The sequence below is a fragment of the Condylura cristata genome, unplaced genomic scaffold, assembly GCF_000260355.1.
Source record: "Condylura cristata isolate star-nosed mole 26May11 unplaced genomic scaffold, ConCri1.0 scaffold00020, whole genome shotgun sequence".
NCBI lineage: Eukaryota > Metazoa > Chordata > Mammalia > Eulipotyphla > Talpidae > Condylura > Condylura cristata.
Genome location: NW_004567121.1, coordinates 19389148 through 19409117, shown reverse-complemented (window position 1 = coordinate 19409117; position 19970 = coordinate 19389148). Strand labels below are relative to the sequence as shown.

The following is a 19970-nucleotide window of genomic DNA, read 5'->3' as shown; positions in this document are numbered from 1 at the left end:
ATTGCTTGAGATATATCTGTGTGTATAAAGCTTTGGAAATTTTCTTAAAGAATGATCATTTCTCTGATAATCATACCTGAGTGGATCATATAACTAGTCCCAATTTGCTGCTTATAATTTAATCTTTTTAAAAAACTGTGTTAGGCTAAGAGAAATTTTCTTGTGAGGAAACTGCATAAGCTTTAGTTCACAGACATAGTGAAATTTGTCTTGTCATTCCAAAGCCATTTATAGTTACTTGATTCTTAAATTTTTACAAATAAGAGACTGTTTTCAGATCAATAAGGTGATGACACTTGTATATAAAGTTGGCAAGGCATGGACAAGTAATATAAAACAATGAAATTTTATTTTCCCAAAGAAAATATCTTTAATCAAATCTGATATATGGTTAATACTCATAGTTAAGAATGCTGACATTATTTTAAAAAGAGGTCACCACATGTATATTTTAAGTGAGCTAGTATAAATTATGAAAATTCCTGCCCTTAAAGTAAATCTTGAATAACATTTTTGTTTTTTAAAAAAACAAAATCTTCAATGCCCACCCAATTTCTTTACCACATTGGGATATTCAGATTAATATTAAGGTTCATTTATTTATGAAACCTGGTAGGATATTCCTGAACATATTTATTTATTTACATTTTAAGAGGGCAGTTTGTTAGAAGAGAAGAGAAGAGAGGCACCTGCACAGGTGCAGGCAGAGGCCAGCTGCCCAAACGCATTTACTGCGCGTGGATTTCATTGCTTTCACCCATCATGAGTGTACTTTTGCTCTGCAGGTATTTATAGAAAAATAGTTTATAACATTAAATATAAATGATAGCTGCAAATAATATGTAAATGTGTAAGAAACAGAAGTCATAAATGCTTACAAATCTTGGGGGAGGCTTAGAATTTCGTGGTTCTATTTCTAGGGATTTGTTGAAAAGATAGTCTGTAAATTCTTTTTCCATGCTATTTCCCATTGGGTTCAAGTTTTCAAAGAATCTCTAAAATAAATGCAAAGAAATAAACAATTATTAATATTAAATAATTTAAATTCATTTAAAAATTCATGAATCTAAGAAAACATTAAACATAAGAAAATTTAAATTATTTCATGCAAGCTTTCTTTATTCTCCTCCATCAAGTGCCTTTTTAATCAGTTGGTTTACAAATTTAATCATAAATTATATCCTCAAAAAATTCAACTTACTTTGATATCTGATTCTACTCGTAAACAGTAAGGCTGATTTTGGTACTGCTGGATCTCTCCTGTTATTTCTGCTACTTTTCTCCTTTTACTAAAGTTTATAAGCTCTTTTCCATGCCTTTTTAGGACCTCAGGATTGCCTTCTTCTGTTTTCAAGATATTAGTTAGATAAATTCCTAGAAGATATAATGAAATTATTTCAAGAATAAAGAAAGAAAAGCTAGCTGTTTTTATTTTCCTTTCAGTAATTTCAAACATGTCATAATGTCCTATCTCAGTCACCACAGCCAAAGCAGTAGGGCACAGATTGTCAGTCCATGAAAAACAAGTAAGGAAGTATTGGGAAAGTTTTCTTCTAAGTATCAAATTCCTCTGTGACAGACTTAAGTTTTATAAATACCCAAGAAAAAGATCAAGTTTAACAAAATTAATACTTTTCGAGAGGCATAATCAATTGCCCCTGCTTGTCTAACCATGTTATTTGATATGTCACAATTTTGTTAAAAATCTGTTCAAGAATAGCCTGTCGGTAATAACATATATTTTGACAAAGAGGAACATGTTAAATTCAGAGGATTACATTTTTTGGCTTACTCAGTTCTTGATGCCCTGCAAGAAGTAACTGAGTTTCAGTATTATTTGAGTAGGTTTACTTGTGGGTCTGCCAGCCTATCAAACACAGGATTGTATGCAATTTACATATATTCTGGTCATTAGTACTTCTAGAAATAGTGACAACCTGGTAATTGAGCTCATCTCCTCATTTGCAGGTTGTAAGCTAGATAAGGAGGCGAATGAACAGAATGACAGCAATTTTAGTTCTTCACAATGCTTTGATACCAGGAGCACTTGAGTGCCTTTCTGTTCTAACATAAAAGTTCAGGAGCCAGCCCTGCTGCTTTCTACTTCGGTGATCTTGTACAAGTTTCTTTAGTCTTTCTGTGTTTTGATTTGCTCATTTGTAAAGTGAGGATAGAAGGGTTACTATGAGGAGTAAATGTGTGAATTTGTGTATATGCTTAGAATAGTGCTTGTCAAAACTTAAGTGTTTAATTAACTACGACTGATTGTTAGGATATTGTTGCTATTCTTGCTCTATTCACTTATGCTTCTGCCTTTTCCCCCAAAGTACTGACTATGATGCTTTGGAGGGAAAAGGGTTTTATGTGTGTTATCTGAGTTCATTCGCTCAATACACAGGTACTGAGTCTCTGCTGTATGTCAAGCACTGCATTAAGAACTGCAGATACAAAGATGAGCAAGACTCACAATCCTTGACCTCAAGTTCTGAGCTTTGAATGTGGGCTACCACAGTACATTTTGGTAAGTGTTCTATTAGTAGCAATGTATAATGAAATGCTATGAAAGCATAAAGGAGGTATGCTTAACTTTGCCTTAAATAAGCAGAACAGGCATCACAAAAGAGGTGATACTTGAAATAAGTCTCAAAAATGAATCAAAATTTAATGAGTAAGATGAAAGTAGTCTAAGCAAAGCAGATGTTTACATGAAGGCACTAGCTTACAATGAAGGTATACTTAGAGGCAGCATGTTCAACAGAAGTTGGTGTGTGGGGTAGAGGAAGAGTGGCAGGATATGTGGACAATGGATTTGTAGTTCCTATCCCCTCCCCAACACTGCAGGATGTGCATTGGATAAGAATGAATAAAACAACAACCACTTTATTTCTAAGTGGTTCTAAATACTTTTACGGTATAGTCATATTTTTAAATAGTATAGTTTTTGGCCACATTCTTGAAAAGTCATAATAAGTAGTGAACACAGTCAAAAGTAATAAAATGTGATAGACATCAATGCCCACTGGTTCTAAAAGGGTCCTGTTGAGAGTTCCTAGGCTACTCTTAATGATATATTCAAAAGACAATTTACCCTGTAGTCCAGTAAGCAGATTTTTAATTTCCCACATCTGCCTGTCACTTGACTCTTGCTTGAGCCAGTAATGTTTTCCTCTATACCAAGTTGCATGGTCTACTTAACAGTTTGACAAGTCCGTGCTGTAACAGCATGCATATTTAATGGTAAATCAACTTATTTTATTAGCCACAAATTAATGACTCAACTGTGAAGAGTTTGTAGTAGCACCTGGAGTATTTTGCTGAAGAGCTTAACTTTTATCCAGCGGTAATTATGAGATTATTAGCATCTTTAGGTTCCAAAAGGTTTGTTCTGTACTATGAAGCCAGTTGGATTTGAATGAGTTAAGACCAGAAACAAGATGTTATCTGGATAAAAGTAGACCTGCTGAGATGATGAAGGCCTAGGATGCATAGGGACAGACTGGAGTGCATAAGTGATTAACTGATATGAGCAGTGGGAAGAGAAGACTCAATTTTGGGCTTGACAGTCTGTGAATGGATGGTGGTATGACTGACCGACAATGGGAACTTATGAGATAATAAATTACAGGTTGTTATAGGTGTTTATAAAGTATATTTGAATGCAGTTGTAAAATGCTTACACGTATTTTAGAAGAGCTCAGGATAAAATTTGAAATTATTTTATGAAAAATTGATGGCAAGTTAAAATAGTGATAAAAAAAAAGGTGGTGTCCAAATTTGATGATACTCTGCATCAGTTAAAAAAAAAATTTTTTTAAGCATGCATTTTCAATGTATATAAATTTAAAATAAATAAAAAAGGTAGTACAAATATATACCTAGACTTGAATACTATATATAGTTACAGCTTATTTATTTACTTTTGGCAATAGACCATTTTACAGACCCTATATTGTTCTAAGGGTTCTAGGCTCCCATAGCACTCAGTTCACACTTTAATTTCTATAATACAGTTTTACATTTACTACATGGTGATGCAATTTATTTTTTCTGCTCTTTCAGAGAGCTTGAGGGTGGGTCTAATTTTGGGTCTATCCTCAACACCTAAGCCCTGGGCCCTTGCACATGGAGGCATTCAAAACACATATTGCTGAATGAAGGAAACACGTTATTTTAAAACAGAAGAGAATACACCTCAATGTAGGTGACATAGTGAGTTTTAAAACTTCAGTAAAACAAGAGAAGAGATGAAGCAAACTGAGGGAAAAACAAAAACAAAAACAAAAAACCACAAACCAAACCAAAAAACGAAACAAAGACTCAAAATTAGAGCTATTAAAAAGGAAAGAACAAAGCTAGTGCTACAAACATGGATGTTTGTGCACAGAGGTGAGAGATAAATCTACATCCTTTTACCTTAGAAGGAATGTTATTTTGTGTATACATCTATTTCTATGAGTAGAATTAGTATATGGAGAAAAAATGGAATATAGACCAGTTAAGATCACTTAACTTTGGAAGGGGACATTTCCTGATTTTTATAAGTGGTACGTTGCCAGAAAAAGAACTAAGTAAAAATTCTGGCAAGATGATAGAGAAAGTAAAAGTATCAGGAACTACCCCTGACCTTCCCATGGAGGTGGTGAGGAGGAGTGGGGGGCTTAGGGGGCGGATAAGAACATGGAAGGAGTTTCTATAAGCTACCAAAACGACAAAACAAAAAATAGAAATACTATTTGGCTCTACGTACTGTGTCGGAACCATGAGGGGCTGCTTAGTTTACTCCAAGGACCAATAATCTTTAGCTAAGAAAAGCAGAAATCTTCCTAGAGCAGCAAAACTGACAATGGGTAGTTCAGGTAAATTACCTTAAGAGAACAGAAGCTCAAGAGCAAGGAAGAGGAGCATAAACGACAGGGTGGTTCACAGGTGGGCTGACCCTGTTTCATTACTTGACCCCTTCTATTCATTCACTAAAACATAGATTACCTTAGAATTATACTCCATATACTTGGCCTAAATCTTCCTTTATTCACTTAACAAAATGCTTTAAAATTAAAACTGTTCACAATGATCTGAGAGAGGGTACTTTAAAAAATTCAGTTTGTATGAATAAATGCCCACGAACTAGGGTGATGGGAAGGAACAAGGACAAAATAGGGAGTGAACAGGCCTGCAGTTTCTTTCACCTCTGTTTATAGACACCATAGGACATCATGAAGAGCAAAACTATTAAGTACAGTGAGCATACAGAGTGACTATGTATGTGTCACTTCTTGTGAGCACCTTATAGTGTCCCTGATACTTAGTATGTGATTAAGAAAAATTTGTCAAGATATTGAATGAAATGAACATCAGACCTACCCAGATCCTTCCCAGGCTCCCTTGAATGAACTGGTATCATAGTCACTGCACTTAAAAGTAAATGCACAAGACTTTAAGGCTTTAATGAACTCAATAGTTTTATCAAGAATTTAGGGGGGAAAAGTCATGAAAAAAACAATAACTTAATGACAAAAAGTAATATATGACAAAAAACAATCAGCAGAGAATAATTGTTTTAGATCTTATATTTTTGAAGAAAAATAAAGTAAAACAAATACAGAAATGAGAAAAACACTGCAAAGAGGGGCAATTTAAAGATAACATTTCTGTAGCTATGTGAATGTAGTGTTTTTTAATAATGAGACAACAGAACTGAAAACCATTAAAAAAGAAATAATAGCAGTACTACAGAATTAGATCCACAGATGATTTCCAGACCTAGGTGTTTTTTTTTTGTTGTTAGAATATTTAAAAATTTAAAGGCTACATAACTCCATGATGTTTCACAATAGACTAGAAAAAGATAGAAAGCTACATAACTCATGTTACAAAGTAAATATAACCATAAAAACAAAGCTAATAAATACTGAATAAAAAGAAAAATAGCAGACTAATCTCATTTATGAAGATAGATGCAAAATATCCTAAATAAAATGATAATAGAATTCACTTGTATAGTAAAAGATTAATCTACCATGAATGAGGTTTAATGTTAGTGAATAGAAAGAGTCAGTATTAGTAAATCTATAATTTTAATTTGCTAAATAAAAAAAAAATTTCTCTCGCTGAAATGGCAAATTAAAAGTAAATGGATATTGCTAACAAAACACAGGAAAACTATGAAATTTCCAACATAATGAAAAACATCTAATCAAATAGCAAAAGTATACCTATTACTCCTGAAACAAATGAAAACAGAGCTGCTTATTTTTAATCATTATTCCTTATCCTTTGTTTGGGAAGTTATGACCAATGTCATAAGACCTAACACAGGTAAGACCAAAGGAAGAGAGACACTGACATTATTGGCAGATGTGGTTGAATATTTAGAAAATAAAAGGAAATTCAAAGTTCTTGGAATTAAAGATAACTGATTCCTAAATGATGAAAACCCCTACAAATTAAAAAGTTCTTTTGGAAAAATAAAGACAAAATGGCAAAGAATGGACTGAAGAAACACTTGAGAACTAACTTTATCATATATGAAAACATTGTAAAAAGCAGCATTTTCAGTCTTGGTATAGCTGACCTTTGGGATCGAATAGTTATTCTGAGGGCTTTCCTGCCCATTGTACGATGTTAGCAACACCCTATTCTCTATCCTCTAGATGCCTCTGGTACCTCTCAATTAGAAATACAACAGAAATCTCTAAACATTGCTAAATTTTGGGGAGGAGTATCTTAAAGGGGATTAGGGAAGGAAATGACCTCAGTTGAGAATCACAGATTATATAAAGTGCTTATCATTGCAACTGGAACACTAAGTATAAGAGGCTAAGGGGAAACTATTTATCAAAGAAGGTGCCATATGTAAATGAGGGAAAAAAAGAATTACTGACAAACTTGGAATAAAAAATATAAACAAAGAAACAAAAAGTAATTGTAATAAAGTAAAAACGAAAATCAACTAACAACTATAAACCAGACACATTCCACAGGGGAGGAGCAGAGAATAGGATCAGAACTGGGGCGGGTAGAGCACATGGGACTATGATGATGGCACACGGGTGAAGTGGTGGTGGGACGTCCACGGGGATTACAACTGCGATGAAAAAATATATAACATGAAGATGTAAAAAATATATATGTAATTAAAAAAACACAATTTGTTGTAAAAATAAATTCAAATATTTCATATGCTGTCTAAAAGACAAAAATAGTTTCGGGTCCCTCCCTAGTGGTGCAACAGGTTAGCGTGCCCCACGAGGTGAGCCACATGGTGTGTCAGACTTCTCCTGACCCTCCTGCTGCTCCCCTCAGCAGGTAACTTCATTGATCTGCCTGTTCTCCTCCCCACTCTGTCTCTGGTGAATCCTCTCGCCACCCCTGCTCCTCTGGCCTGTACCCCAGTTTTGTATGCATAAATATTAAAAAAAAAGTTTCAGGTTAAATCATAAAGATAGAAGAAAATATAATTGCTACACTGAAAAAACATCCTAAGGTTAGAAACAAGAGTAATCAATATGGGAAGGAAAACCTGACAGATTACAGAATTTTAAAGTATTTAAAAGAATAAAAAACTAAAAGGCAGATTGGTAAAGTAAATATAGCAGATGTAAAAGACTATAGACAAGAATGAAAGCAAAATTTACATGAAAAATATTCACAGTATTTAAAAACATTAAATTCATATGTAGTAGCTTTCATATGTAAAAATACAGAATTGAAGCAAAGTACCCAAAAAAAGAAATGATGCAAAGGAATTTGCTTTGTCATATACTTCTGCATAAATGGCTATAAGTCTTTGAGAAAGCAACTTGGCAAAATTTATCAAGTTGAAAAAGCAAAAAAGCTAGAAATTTGTCCAAATAAAGGGTAATGATTAAATATTCCTATTAACTTTACGGAATATTGTGCAGCTATTACAAGTGGAAATTATGAAGACTAAAACAACACAGTATATTTAGGATATGGTAAGTAAAAAATTATTAATGTATACATGTCATATAATTACAACTATATAAAATGTGTTCAGTAAAAATATTAGAAGTAAATGTAAAAGAGGTTAGTCATTAAACTTGGGCAATGTTTAATTGAAAAAACTGAGGATATAACATTGTTATATGCTGTATAAAAGTTAAACAAAAAAGTTATAGATTGATGAGGAAAGGCTAGGAGAAAATACATCACATGCTAAAATGACTAACCACTAGGTGTGTAAAAGAGCAATTTTTTCAAGTATCCCAAGGAAGAGTCATAAGAACGCACACTCTTTCTCTCTCTCTATACATAGGCAAAGAAAATAAATGATACAAGAAATAAATGATAAGGTAAATTAGAGGGAACTACAGAGAGGGAGAAGATTCAGATGGTATATATTTCAGTCTTAAAATGAAGAAAAAGATTTTTCTCTGGTGGTACAGAAAAAAAAAAGGGAAGGTAAAGAGATTAAAAATTTGATATACTAAAAGTATGGGCTCAACGATACACTGATTGTTAGTCATGTGAAACTATAAGAAACAATTATAAGTATGGATGAGTTGGGGCCATGTCTGTTCTTTGAGGTGTCTAGTTTATTAAAATTCAATTAAAAAGATATCTATGAGTGTAAAAACTAAGTAAACCATTATAGCAAATCACCAAAGATGGAAAAAAATGGAATGCATATTGGACTTAATCTTTAGAAGTCCTAGTAGAGAAATAGTCTAAGAGAATTCTTAGACTATTTCTTGAATACTTAGACTATTTCTTGAATTCTTAGACTATTTCTTGAATACTTTCTGCTTATATATTATACAAGTATAAACTCAAGTCATTTAATGAAATAAATGTCTTATTTTATCCAAATCACAATAATAACTCAAGAAGAAATGCTCACCAAAGAAAGGCACACATGGTGGATTAATAGACCTGAGTTTTGCCAAATATTTCTTATAGTGATCTTCACTTAATTCATGAGCTTCTTCTAAAATTTTCTTTTGGCGACTTGGTATTTGCTAAAAAAAAAAAAAAAAAAAAAAGTCAAGTATGAGTTTATAAAAGAATCACAGGTTTTATCAAAAAATATCAGTCTCTGAGTGAAGCCCAATCACAATAGCATCAGGTTGACAATACTACTTAAAGAAACTATCTTCGTGGACCTAATAGAAATGGAAAGAACAGAAAGATTTGTAAAAAATCTAATTTATCTTACCATTCCTCAAACAATAATGTATTTAATTGTACATTATAGTATAAACTGAGCTCTGAAATCTTTTTTCCTCTACCTAGGTTAGGACCTATGAATGCATTTTAATAAGGAGGTATAAAAAGAGTAACCAGTTCATTATAAAATCTAGCTAATTCCACCTTTTAAACTATAAAGATAAAGGCAACATTTTAAATTGCTAAAATCTTGAGATGGAAAAAGGCACAAAATGATGTAAAAGTAAACTATTATTAAAAAAAAACCTTGCAAAAATCCTGATTCTTATAACAGGGAATGGAACTTATTTTTAAAAACACCTATATGAACCTACCTCGAATGTATGGTCTAGTCTGTAAACAGGTGATGAGTTCATAGCACTGACAACTTCAAGGACACCATTGAAGTTGTTCAGTTCTTGAAAGACTTGCAGAATCTCAATTATTCGACTCACCACAGCTACTCTTTCTTCTAAATTTTCAGTTTCTACAATACATCTGGGAATCAAAGAGGAAAAACTGAATGAAAAAAAAAACATTGGGAGTTTCCCCAACAAAGCTATGAACTAAGGAATGTAGTAAATAAAACAATACAGAATGAGGGCTAATAGAGATAGAGGGTATACATTCAGAGTACTAAGTAGATATAGGAGACTGAGGTATAAAGCATTATTTTCACAGCTAGGCATGCTGTTCATCACTCTTTTCCAGACTGATTTAGTCAACACATCAATCATTTTCCTCCTATATTTGATGCATCCTTTTCAGCATTAGAATAACCAATGAGGCTAGTATCTCGTTGACAGTATGGTGGCCTTTGGGATGAAGGTGTGTTTTAGGGAATTTATTCTAAAACTCAAGAATCCTTTGTTTCCTATTCTTGGTCTAATCACAATATTTTAGTGATTGTTTAAATTTTTTTTTTTTGGTAAGTGTAAATAATTTGCTATATATCTTTTGATAAGCATTATAATGTCAAAAGTCAATGAAAGTATCCTACTACAATTAAAAATGAAACAAAAAACTACTTAGAAAAGTCAATGAAAGCAAAAGTACTTTACATTAAATACCAAAATTCTTGGAAAAAAGATATATTTGTATCAATAAACAGCCAAAAGAAATCATACTTTACTCAAAAAATGGTCAATGGTAAAAAAATAAGTGGTATTCAATAATGTAATATTAAGCACTTTACAATCTAAGAAGAAAGGGATTTGTACATGGAAAAAATAAATCAATAGTAAACACATTTTTAAATGTAAAATTACACTTTCTAATGAGGCTGAACACTAAGGAAAAAATATTGCAAAATTATCAAAATAAACACAGCATGATTATATGTTTAAAGCATTAACTAGATCTCCACAAATATATTACATTCTGAGGCTAAGAAGTTAGATGGATGTTATTACAAGTCTAAGAAGTTAGATGGATGTTATTACAAGTAGAATTTATATGTTTTATTTAAATTATTTCAGTTGGTATTAACTGAAGTGTACAAACTATAATCACTGGTGGTACTTAAAAAAAATAAATCCGGGGTGCCTACCTATAGGTGCCCCAATTCTAATGCACATCACAGCTATGAAAATGATGAACATGGCAAATGAACAGAACTTTTCACATTGAAAAAGCAGGAATTAAAAGCCTTGTGTACCTGGTTGGTGGGAAGGCAAAATGATAAAGCTGCTATGGAAAACAGTACTGAATTTTATAAAAACATTGAAAATACAACTATGTTATCCAGTAAACCACTCTTCCCTATTTATCTAAAAGCATCAAAATCATGATCTCAAGGATATATTAGCATCCTTTGTTCACTACAGTGCTATTCATAATGGCCAAGATGTGGAGAATCTCAAATGTTCACCTATGGATAAACTGATAAAGAAAATGTGATTTAGACATATAATGGGGATATTATTTGATCTTTAAAAAGAAATTATGCACATGCAATATGGATGAGCACTGAGAATATAATGCTAAATGAAATGAGAGTCACATAAGAACAAATACTAAAAAATTTTACATATAAGATAGCTATAGCTGTCAAAACTCAGAAAAATAGAGTAGTAATTGCCAGAGGCTAGAGAGGAAGGGGAAATGGGGAACTGCTAAACAAAACATTTCAGTTATTCATGATGAATAGTTCTAGGAGTTTGCATAACATTATGCCTACAATGGCAATACTGGATTTGTACATTGAAAAGAAATCTGTTAAAAGGATAGCTTTCTTGTTAAGTGGTCTTATCACAATTTAAAAGAAAAAGTAGGGAATGGCTTCAGCAATCTATTTAAAAAAGGAAAGAAATGGTTTGCTATGTCTTATCAGTTATATTTTCTCTTTTTTTAGATGTAAGTTTTCATTGTTATAATGGAAAAGGATTTCTGTATACTTAAGTGTAGGTATTTAACTTAGTAATGAAACCATGAAGCAATATTTAGAAGGCAAATTTTAAAGTTTTATTTTATTATTAAAAAAAAGACTTGTTATTTTTTATGCATAAAAACCTGGGGTGTAGGCCAGAGGTGCAGGGGTGAGAGGATTCACCAGAGACAGCATGGAGAGCAGAACAGGCAGATGAACTGAAATACACTGCTGAGGGAAAGCAGTGGGTGAGACAGGAGAGGTCTGCTGCACCATGTGGGTTAGCTCCTTTGGCAGGGGTCAAACTTGTGCTGCAAGGTGCTGAGACTTAACCCTTTGTGCCAGCAAAGGTGGTCCTTGAAGTTTTATTTTAGATCATACACATACATACATGCATGCACATACACACACATATAGCACATTTAAAGTCTCTGGAGATGGCTCAAAAAGCAAACAATAAATGAAACAGCTCATTAAGAAAAAGCTACAAAGTTTCTCTCTGCAAATAGTCAGCTGGAAAAATCTAAACTATATCTTATCAGATCCAAGAATCTCCCAATTAACTTTCACAATTTTCATCGTTCTTGACAATGGTTTGTGGTATTTGAACATGAACCGGGACAGTACCCTTTCTCCTTTTCAGAGAAGGTCTTTTGCAGACACTGCAACCAACAAGAACGTCAGGCTCTGTGTTCTTTCAGTACCCCAATGGGAGGCTTTCTCCCTGCAGGAGGAGGAGGATGTCAGCATTTGTTATGCTGTCCCAAGCTGGCAGTTGTAGAGGCTAAGTCCAGGTGGGGTCAGCTGAAAAGAGGTGACTCCCTTCTGCCTAATTCCTACATGTAACAAAGGCTTTATCCTGAATATATTTTACTGTAAATTAATAGGAAGATAGTCCTCTCCTGGCTCCAATTGAAGTGGTTCTACAACAAGAGAAAACACCTATTTGCCAGTTCATCCTACCCTTAACACCAGTCAGATCCTAGAACAAGAATGCCAGAGAATCTTGCCACTGTCACAATCCAATCTCTTGTCATTTGCAACAAAGTGTGAAGTTTAAACCTAAGGGGGCTCTTCAAGAACAATGAAAATTGTGAAAGGTAATTGGGAGATTCTTGGATCTGATAAGATATAGTTTAGATTTTTCTAGATGACTACTTTGCAGAAAGAACGAGTGAATAAGAACAGCTGTAGGAAGAGCCTTCCTAGAGCTAGAAAAATATCAAAGACCTCAAAATCATTTCTTCAAAGGGGACAACTGAGCTAGTTTGTAGAGCAATTCTATTATGCCACCAGGGCATAATAGAAAACAACAGAGAGCAATCAACTACTAATTAGTGGAGTTTAACAATTGGGCACAATCGAGGAAGAGGTAAGAAAGGCCAATTCTGCTACTATCTCGTAGGGTGACTGTGGGCATGTGGAAATTTGTACCTTCCAGAAGAGGAACATCTCAGTCAGGGTGAGGGTGAGAATAGGTTTCATTGAAATAATCCAGTTAGTCACTAAACAAACAATAACAAGCCTTGAAGGGTAAGTGGGGTAGTACTCACAGTTGTTGAAGCATATTATCTAAAATAACAAACTTCCAACATGAAATTAAAAAACATGCAAAGAAACAGGAAAAGTATGACCTATACACAGGTTTGGGGTGGGGGTGAGGACTGGAGAAGGGAGAGAAGCAGAGAACAATAATTTCCCATGAGAAAAACCTGATGTCAGATTAAACAAAATAACTTCAAAGTAGTTATTATAGGAATATTTTTCACAGAACTAAAGTATGATTTTAAAAGTAGAACAAGGTACTTTCAAGATAGAATATACAAGACATAGAAAACCATATAAAAAGGAGCCAAATGAAAACTCTGGAATTTAAAGTATGATAATTGAAGTAAGTAACTCACTAGGGAGTTCAATAATAGACTTGAACAGAAGAAAATACTATTTAACTTGTGGGTAAAACTATCACTCAAAAATGAAGATAAAATACTCTCCCAAATAAACTAAAACTTAGAGAACTTGTTAGCAAAACCACAGCATGTGAAATACTCAAGAAATTCTTCAAACAAAGCATGTAACCCAAAATACTAGGACTCCACACAAACAAGTACCAGAAGAGATGATTTTGTGGTTATAAAAGTACAAAATGCTTATTTTTTCCTTAATTATTCTTTCAACTGATTTAAGAAGCTATTTTATAAAATAATGTACATATAATGTATTAGTGGGCTTTAACATAGAAATGTAATACATGTGTAAATATATTGCCAATAACCATACAAAAGGAGACAGGAGAGAGTGGAGAGTGAAGCTATGATTGACTAAGAAAATGATAAAGCAACAATTACAGCAAAGTATTGTTAGATTTACAACATTAATTATATGTAATATGGATAATTTCACAAAAAGGAGAGGGAAGGGAACAGAACTACATGAGCGCTCAATTAACTGGAATTAACTTTATTAATAGGAATTAAGCTACTATACATCTGAATTGATTCTAATATGACACATAACATGGTAAACCCTAAAGCAACCACTAAAATAGCTCAAAATATAATGAAAATACTCATTAATTAAATTAAAATGCTACCTTAAAAATATTCATTCAGTGCAAAAGAAAGTAGAGAACAAAAAAAAGATATGAGACAGAAATAGAACTACACTGAAATCTATAATATAGCTGACTGCCTTGAAATATAAAAGTATCAGTAATACTTACTTTTCAAACCACAGAGTGAGATTAGTGGTGTGCCTGATCATTTTCAAAAGATTAGGAGAATTAATTTCTTTATCTTCTTTTGTCCATACGCTGCCAACTAATTCTGATGGCTGGACAGCTCTAAAATCAAGACATAATTCTACATGACTCTTTCTTCTACTATACTGTTTTATTACATAGTAAGATGAATAAGAATTAAACCCTCATATAAATCTTCCCCTTATACCAAAGAAAGGCTTATGAAAAACAAATTAAAAAATTATAATCGCATCTTTTTCTATAGATTAAACTATATTTTTATGTAAGTACCTGTGTATTTTCATTATTGCTTTATAGTAGCATTGTGCTTTGTGTATAGGTGGTTGAGAAGTCTTCATAATATCTTTCCTGCACTTCTAAAATATTATATAGCAAAATGATGTAAAAATAAAACTATTATATTATTTTAAAAATTATAGCAATAAGGGTGAAAAGGTAGCTTGCGATAGTACTTTTTAAAATGAAGCCCAGTGAAGGTATAGGAACCATTGAAATTTATAAAAAATTTAATTTGCATCTCACTAAGGGGAGAATAAACCTAACACAAAGGGTCTTCAGAAATAGGTAAACTGCATTCTGAGAGTAATTTTTGGATAAAAAGAGATTTGTAGGTTTAGATCCATTTTTCATTTAGTATTAAAAATAATTTAGTTTAAAATTCTAAATAGTAACATTTATAAACTAGAAACACTTTTTTTGTGATAGTTAAATAAATGTAAAAAAATTAAAAATGGCTATAAATAACTGGCCACCACTGAAGCGCACAACTGCAACAGTAGGGCTGACAGTGAGCTCTTTGCTCTGGGCAATGTGTTAAGCACTAAAATAAATACTGACTATTTTAAATCTCACAACAACCCAAAGAGCAGTCCTCACTTAACAGCCTCCTTGACAGGAGATCCTTGGAAACTGATTTAAGTGAAAGGACGTATAACTTGTTTGTTTTTTAATTTTTATTATTTTTTTTCTTACATTATTGTTAATTTTTGGATTTGGGTGAATTATTCTACTTCTCCCCTCACATACAGTCCTTGTAGTTAGTCTCCCACTACCATAGCCCCTGTGATACTTAACATAGTCCTCTGTGCTCTTCTCACCCCTGTTTTGATCCCTTCTCTCTCCTTCCTTCCTGTATGCTTCAGATTTATGGTCAGCTTGCAAGTTTTATCTTTTTCCTAACCCTTTGTTTGGTTTCTCTATAGTCCACATACAAGTGAGACCATGAAAGGATGTACAATGAAAGCAGGCCCTCAATAACGTTTCCTTCAATATCAGGTGGTATGATTTTCTTATCAGTATTTTAATGATATGACATTCAACAAATTGACATTTTTCAATGACCTGCTGTATTATCATTAGGCCCATTTTATTCTTAAGGAATATAAGGGGCAGAAAGATAAAACTTACACAAAAAGGAAAAATTGTCCAAGGTATTGATACCAAGACAAGAATTATTAAAATCAAGATATGAACCTAGCTTTACCAACAGAAGTGACTGCAGAAAGAAACAGAGCTGTAATTCCAGATATCCAGGGGTGAAGAGTCAAAGAGGAAGGAATGTTTTATTTCATGCTCTATTCATTTATAGTTTATAACAACCCCATAAAAAGAAACTAGGCTTTTCATTTAAACAAACTTCCCTGAAAGATGTTTCAGCTTGAAAGTCAAATTACATACCGATATAGATCTGATTCAAGTAGAGTCAGTTGTCGAGCAATTTCTATTGGGTGTAAGGTGAGCAGGTCAAAAGTCTCTATGTGCCCAGGTCTGCTTATATGCCACTCAACTGTGGGAGGTGAACTCTGAAATGTTATATTATGACCTGGTCCATTGTCTCTTGCAATTTTTTTCCTTTGGATTATTTTAGTGATGGATTCAACCCATTTTTTCATTGCTTTACCTAAAATATATTACATTTAAAAATATCATTTAAATACTTCTTATGGAATATTTTTAAAAAAGTTTAAAACAATAGTAATACTTGAATATATCTTTGCAATACAGTTCACATGACCAAAATAAAAAATGTTAAGTTCCATGTTACTATTTCTGTGTCCCCTATTCCAATCTCATTCACTTCACCTGGGTAACCATTATTAGTTAATATATATTTTTCCATATCCTTTCTAAATAAATTTTAAATGTCATTTATTTATAGAGATTTTTCACCTTTATTGTTTTGAGCTTCAGTTCAAAATATTTTTATAATCCTCCCTCAAAAGAATTATTTTACACAAATTTTATAAGGAGAGATTATACACATTCACTATTAATCAAATTAACAATGCATTTTATGAACCAAACAGTGCCAGAGAAATAATTCCTTAATTTTAGTGTAAATTTTTATGTGACTTTCTTTTATACTATGCATGAAAATTCTGTTATTTACTCCTTTATTTTCTGATTCTCATTTAGACTGTACAAAGAAAAAAGAAACAATTTTGTCTAGAATATTCTTAAATCTATACAATTACAGGACATGTAAACCTAGAAGGAAAACTCTGGGGTCATGAAGTCCAGCTCCTTTACTGATAAGAAACAGAATGAGAACTCATATTTCTCAGTTCTCAGTTCAATGTGCTCTCTTGCCTCTCCAACATATACATTATTCACTTAATTATGGGAAGTCAACCTCTACCAGTAGTGTTAAATTGGTATATTAGTTCCTAATTGTCTTTTAGTACACATACTTTTAGATGAGTGTAAAGGCAGCTTAATTTGAGACTTTTTCTATTCAGTCGTAAAATTATTAGTATATTGATTTACTAAATGAAAATACATTGGGTCAAAAGGTTAATTACCAAGCAGTAGGTAAGTCAAAACTGATGACAAGTTTTTAGTTTTTCACATGATCATAAACAACACTAAGTAGTGATGACACTGACAGTAACCATGTTGGTAATTATATTTTATATAAAATAGGCACTCAAAAAAACTGTACCTCTTACTGTTCCAATAAATTCTTCCATTCGTTGCAAAAGATCTGCATCTCTTTCAAAATCATAGAAGTGGTGCTCTACCCAGTGCCGGCATACATTTAATACTCTATGGCATCAATGCAGAAGGATAATGGTGTTACACAGGAACTGAACCACACATGTTTATCACAATAAGTGACATATGTGAAAGCAGTAACTTACCAAATTAAATAATTTCTTAAGTGGTTTAACACTTTCAAAATTTTATTAAGACTTCTATAACAATTTCAGATAATTGCTTTTTAACTGTTACCTCCTCTTGCCTGGAAAAGATCTTTATATAATTCAACCTTGACACAAAAGGTCGACAAAGATGCATTTTTTTTCAGTTATTTATTTTATGCTCACCGTAGTTGTACAGGCTGTATATATTCTTTTCTAAACCTTTTTAGCTCTGCACTCAAAGGCTGATCTCCATTCTCTATAGCTATGCGATCAGCTTCTGTTGGCTCAGGTTCTGGTATTTCAAACCTAACAAAACAGAACAAACTAGCGAAATTACTAATCATAAAATTATATACAGAAAACCACAAGCCCATTCACTAGCTAGCATAATCAAGAGACTACTGTAAAATATTACTAAGTTACTAATACACCAGTGAAAACAAGTTGAGGCTCCTATAATGTAAGTTAGTAATCTTATTTTTTAAAAGAAATTAATATTTGCTAAGTAAAACCAAAAACATAAAAATACTGAATATATGCAAACTCTAAACCTAAAAGTGATCATACAGTTAGGGGGCTGATGTTCAATTTTGGTTTGTAAAATCACTCTAAATCAGCTAACAATTTTTAAGGGAAATACTTGAAAATCTGACTGCCCTGTTTGGGCAGAAAAAACACTTCCCTTGGTTACAGTATCTGTTCACTGACAATATCTCTTCAACAAATGGTATATTTGAAAACTTCTATTTAGAACATCAAAGCAAAATTTGAATTTCCAGAGCCCAAATTATACATTTTATATAACTCTTTAATTTGAATATTTCTAGAAGTTTGAAATTTCACTTGCTGAGATTCTATGTTAAAACACAATACCTATTTTTGTATTTAACTAGTCTGCACTAACACTGCTACAAAATAAATGGTTGTCTAAGAGAGATTGAATTATTTAAAAAGTGCTCATGGGCCCTCCCTGGTGGCACAGTGGATTAAAGCACAGCACTACAAAGCTAAGGCCACTTCAGCGTAAGTTCGATCCCTGGCCCTGGAGGTGAACCACGTGGTGTGGCAGACCTCTCCTGGCCTGCCGGCTGCTCCCCTCAGCAGTGTATTTTAGTTAATCTGCCTGTTCTTTTCCCTTGTGTCTTTGGTGAATCCTCCCACCACCCCTGCACCTCTGGCCTGTACCCCAGTTCTGTATGCATAAATAAATAAATCCTAAAAAAAAAAAAGTGCGCATGAACTACAATTTAAAACTCAGTCAACAGTTCCAAGAAACAAAAGATCTTAGCTTAAATTCTTTAAAAAAAAAAAAAGGAATTTAAACATCTTAAATTGACAGACCTTTCTATTATAAGACTCAGTAGTTCTTGAGGTTTACAAAAGGATCTGTAAGTTGTAAGAAATGTCCGAACAAAATTGGGATCTAAGAAGAAAAGGAAAAATATCTTATTAAAATTTCAATTCAGATGATTAAAACTATTATTTACACTTTCCAACGAGACTAGTCAGTTTTCAAAGTCCCCCAATATTTTGACCATATTGAATGCTTTGGACTTTATAATGAATCACTATCTTTAAACTTTCTAAGTTAGTGGCAAAACCACTAATAGGAAAATTTTATGTCAATTTATTTCTTGATCTCGGTATATTCTGACCAGCTGACTTAAACTTACTAGTCACTTACTAGAAATTTGAAGGGAAGACACATAAATGTAGGACATGGAAGGAAACTCCCCTGTTAGCTGGATCTCAGAGGATTACCAGTTGGTTTTATTTCCCTCTTAAAGAGGAAGTTCATAGTAATAACCAAATTGGTTTTTTTTTTTTGATACACAGGCTAGTTTATTTAGAATCAGCTATCCAGATTTCTCTAATCATGTTAACAGAGATACTAGATCTTATAATGTCATAAATTAAATATTGTTTTTAAATTAGAATACATCAATTTGGTTTTAGACACAATTCTTAATTTATTTTATTTTACATAGTTATAATCAGAGTTCACATCAGAAGAGCAGGAATCTCGCCCTTTCCACAAGAGGTCCTACTTTTCATCCACATTTCCATGAAGAAAAAAACAGGAGACAGTATGATGTCACCAGGCCTGGCCTACTCCAGTCTCTCCCTGACAGTGCTCTTCCAAGTTGTAGAGAAAGGTTGCTGTCACTAGCACAAGAGACATGGGTTGCCATCTTTTACATGAAAGGGGGAGAGATGTCACTCCCCTCTATAACTTAAATTTCATTACGATCCACATCTAGTTGTCTTTTAAAAGGAGTGGAGAGCTCATTGAAAAGAAGCTTTCTTTTCCCTTTTTTGTATTATGAACTGCTAAACTAATGAGAAACACACTGAGAATAGCAACTACCTTTATTTTTGTTAAGACTATAAACTATGTGCCCTTTATAAGAAGTATGATTTTTATCAACATAAGATTTAGCAAGAATTCATTTGTTTGAAATTCTCTATTTCACCTGATTCTAACTAAGAACCACACATCCTTAAAATATTAAATTTTCCCATAGAGAAAAGC

General features: G+C 32.8%; 1 protein-coding gene across 2 annotated transcripts in view; it reads right to left on the bottom strand.

Moving 5' to 3' along the window:
- The window catches only part of SOS1 (son of sevenless homolog 1 (Drosophila)), a 109740-nt gene that overhangs the window by 7499 nt on the left and 82271 nt on the right, over window positions 1–19970 (bottom strand). For both annotated transcript variants that reach the window (XM_004686275.2, XM_004686276.2), the window contains exons 11-19: window positions 18779–18860; window positions 17621–17743; window positions 17236–17339; window positions 15972–16194; window positions 14256–14375; window positions 9501–9663; window positions 8861–8978; window positions 1202–1374; window positions 879–995 (exon numbers count right to left, since the gene is read on the bottom strand). In XM_004686275.2, coding sequence (XP_004686332.1) covers window positions 879–995; window positions 1202–1374; window positions 8861–8978; window positions 9501–9663; window positions 14256–14375; window positions 15972–16194; window positions 17236–17339; window positions 17621–17743; window positions 18779–18860 — 1223 coding nt within the window. The remainder of the gene's footprint in view (window positions 1–878; window positions 996–1201; window positions 1375–8860; window positions 8979–9500; window positions 9664–14255; window positions 14376–15971; window positions 16195–17235; window positions 17340–17620; window positions 17744–18778; window positions 18861–19970) is intronic.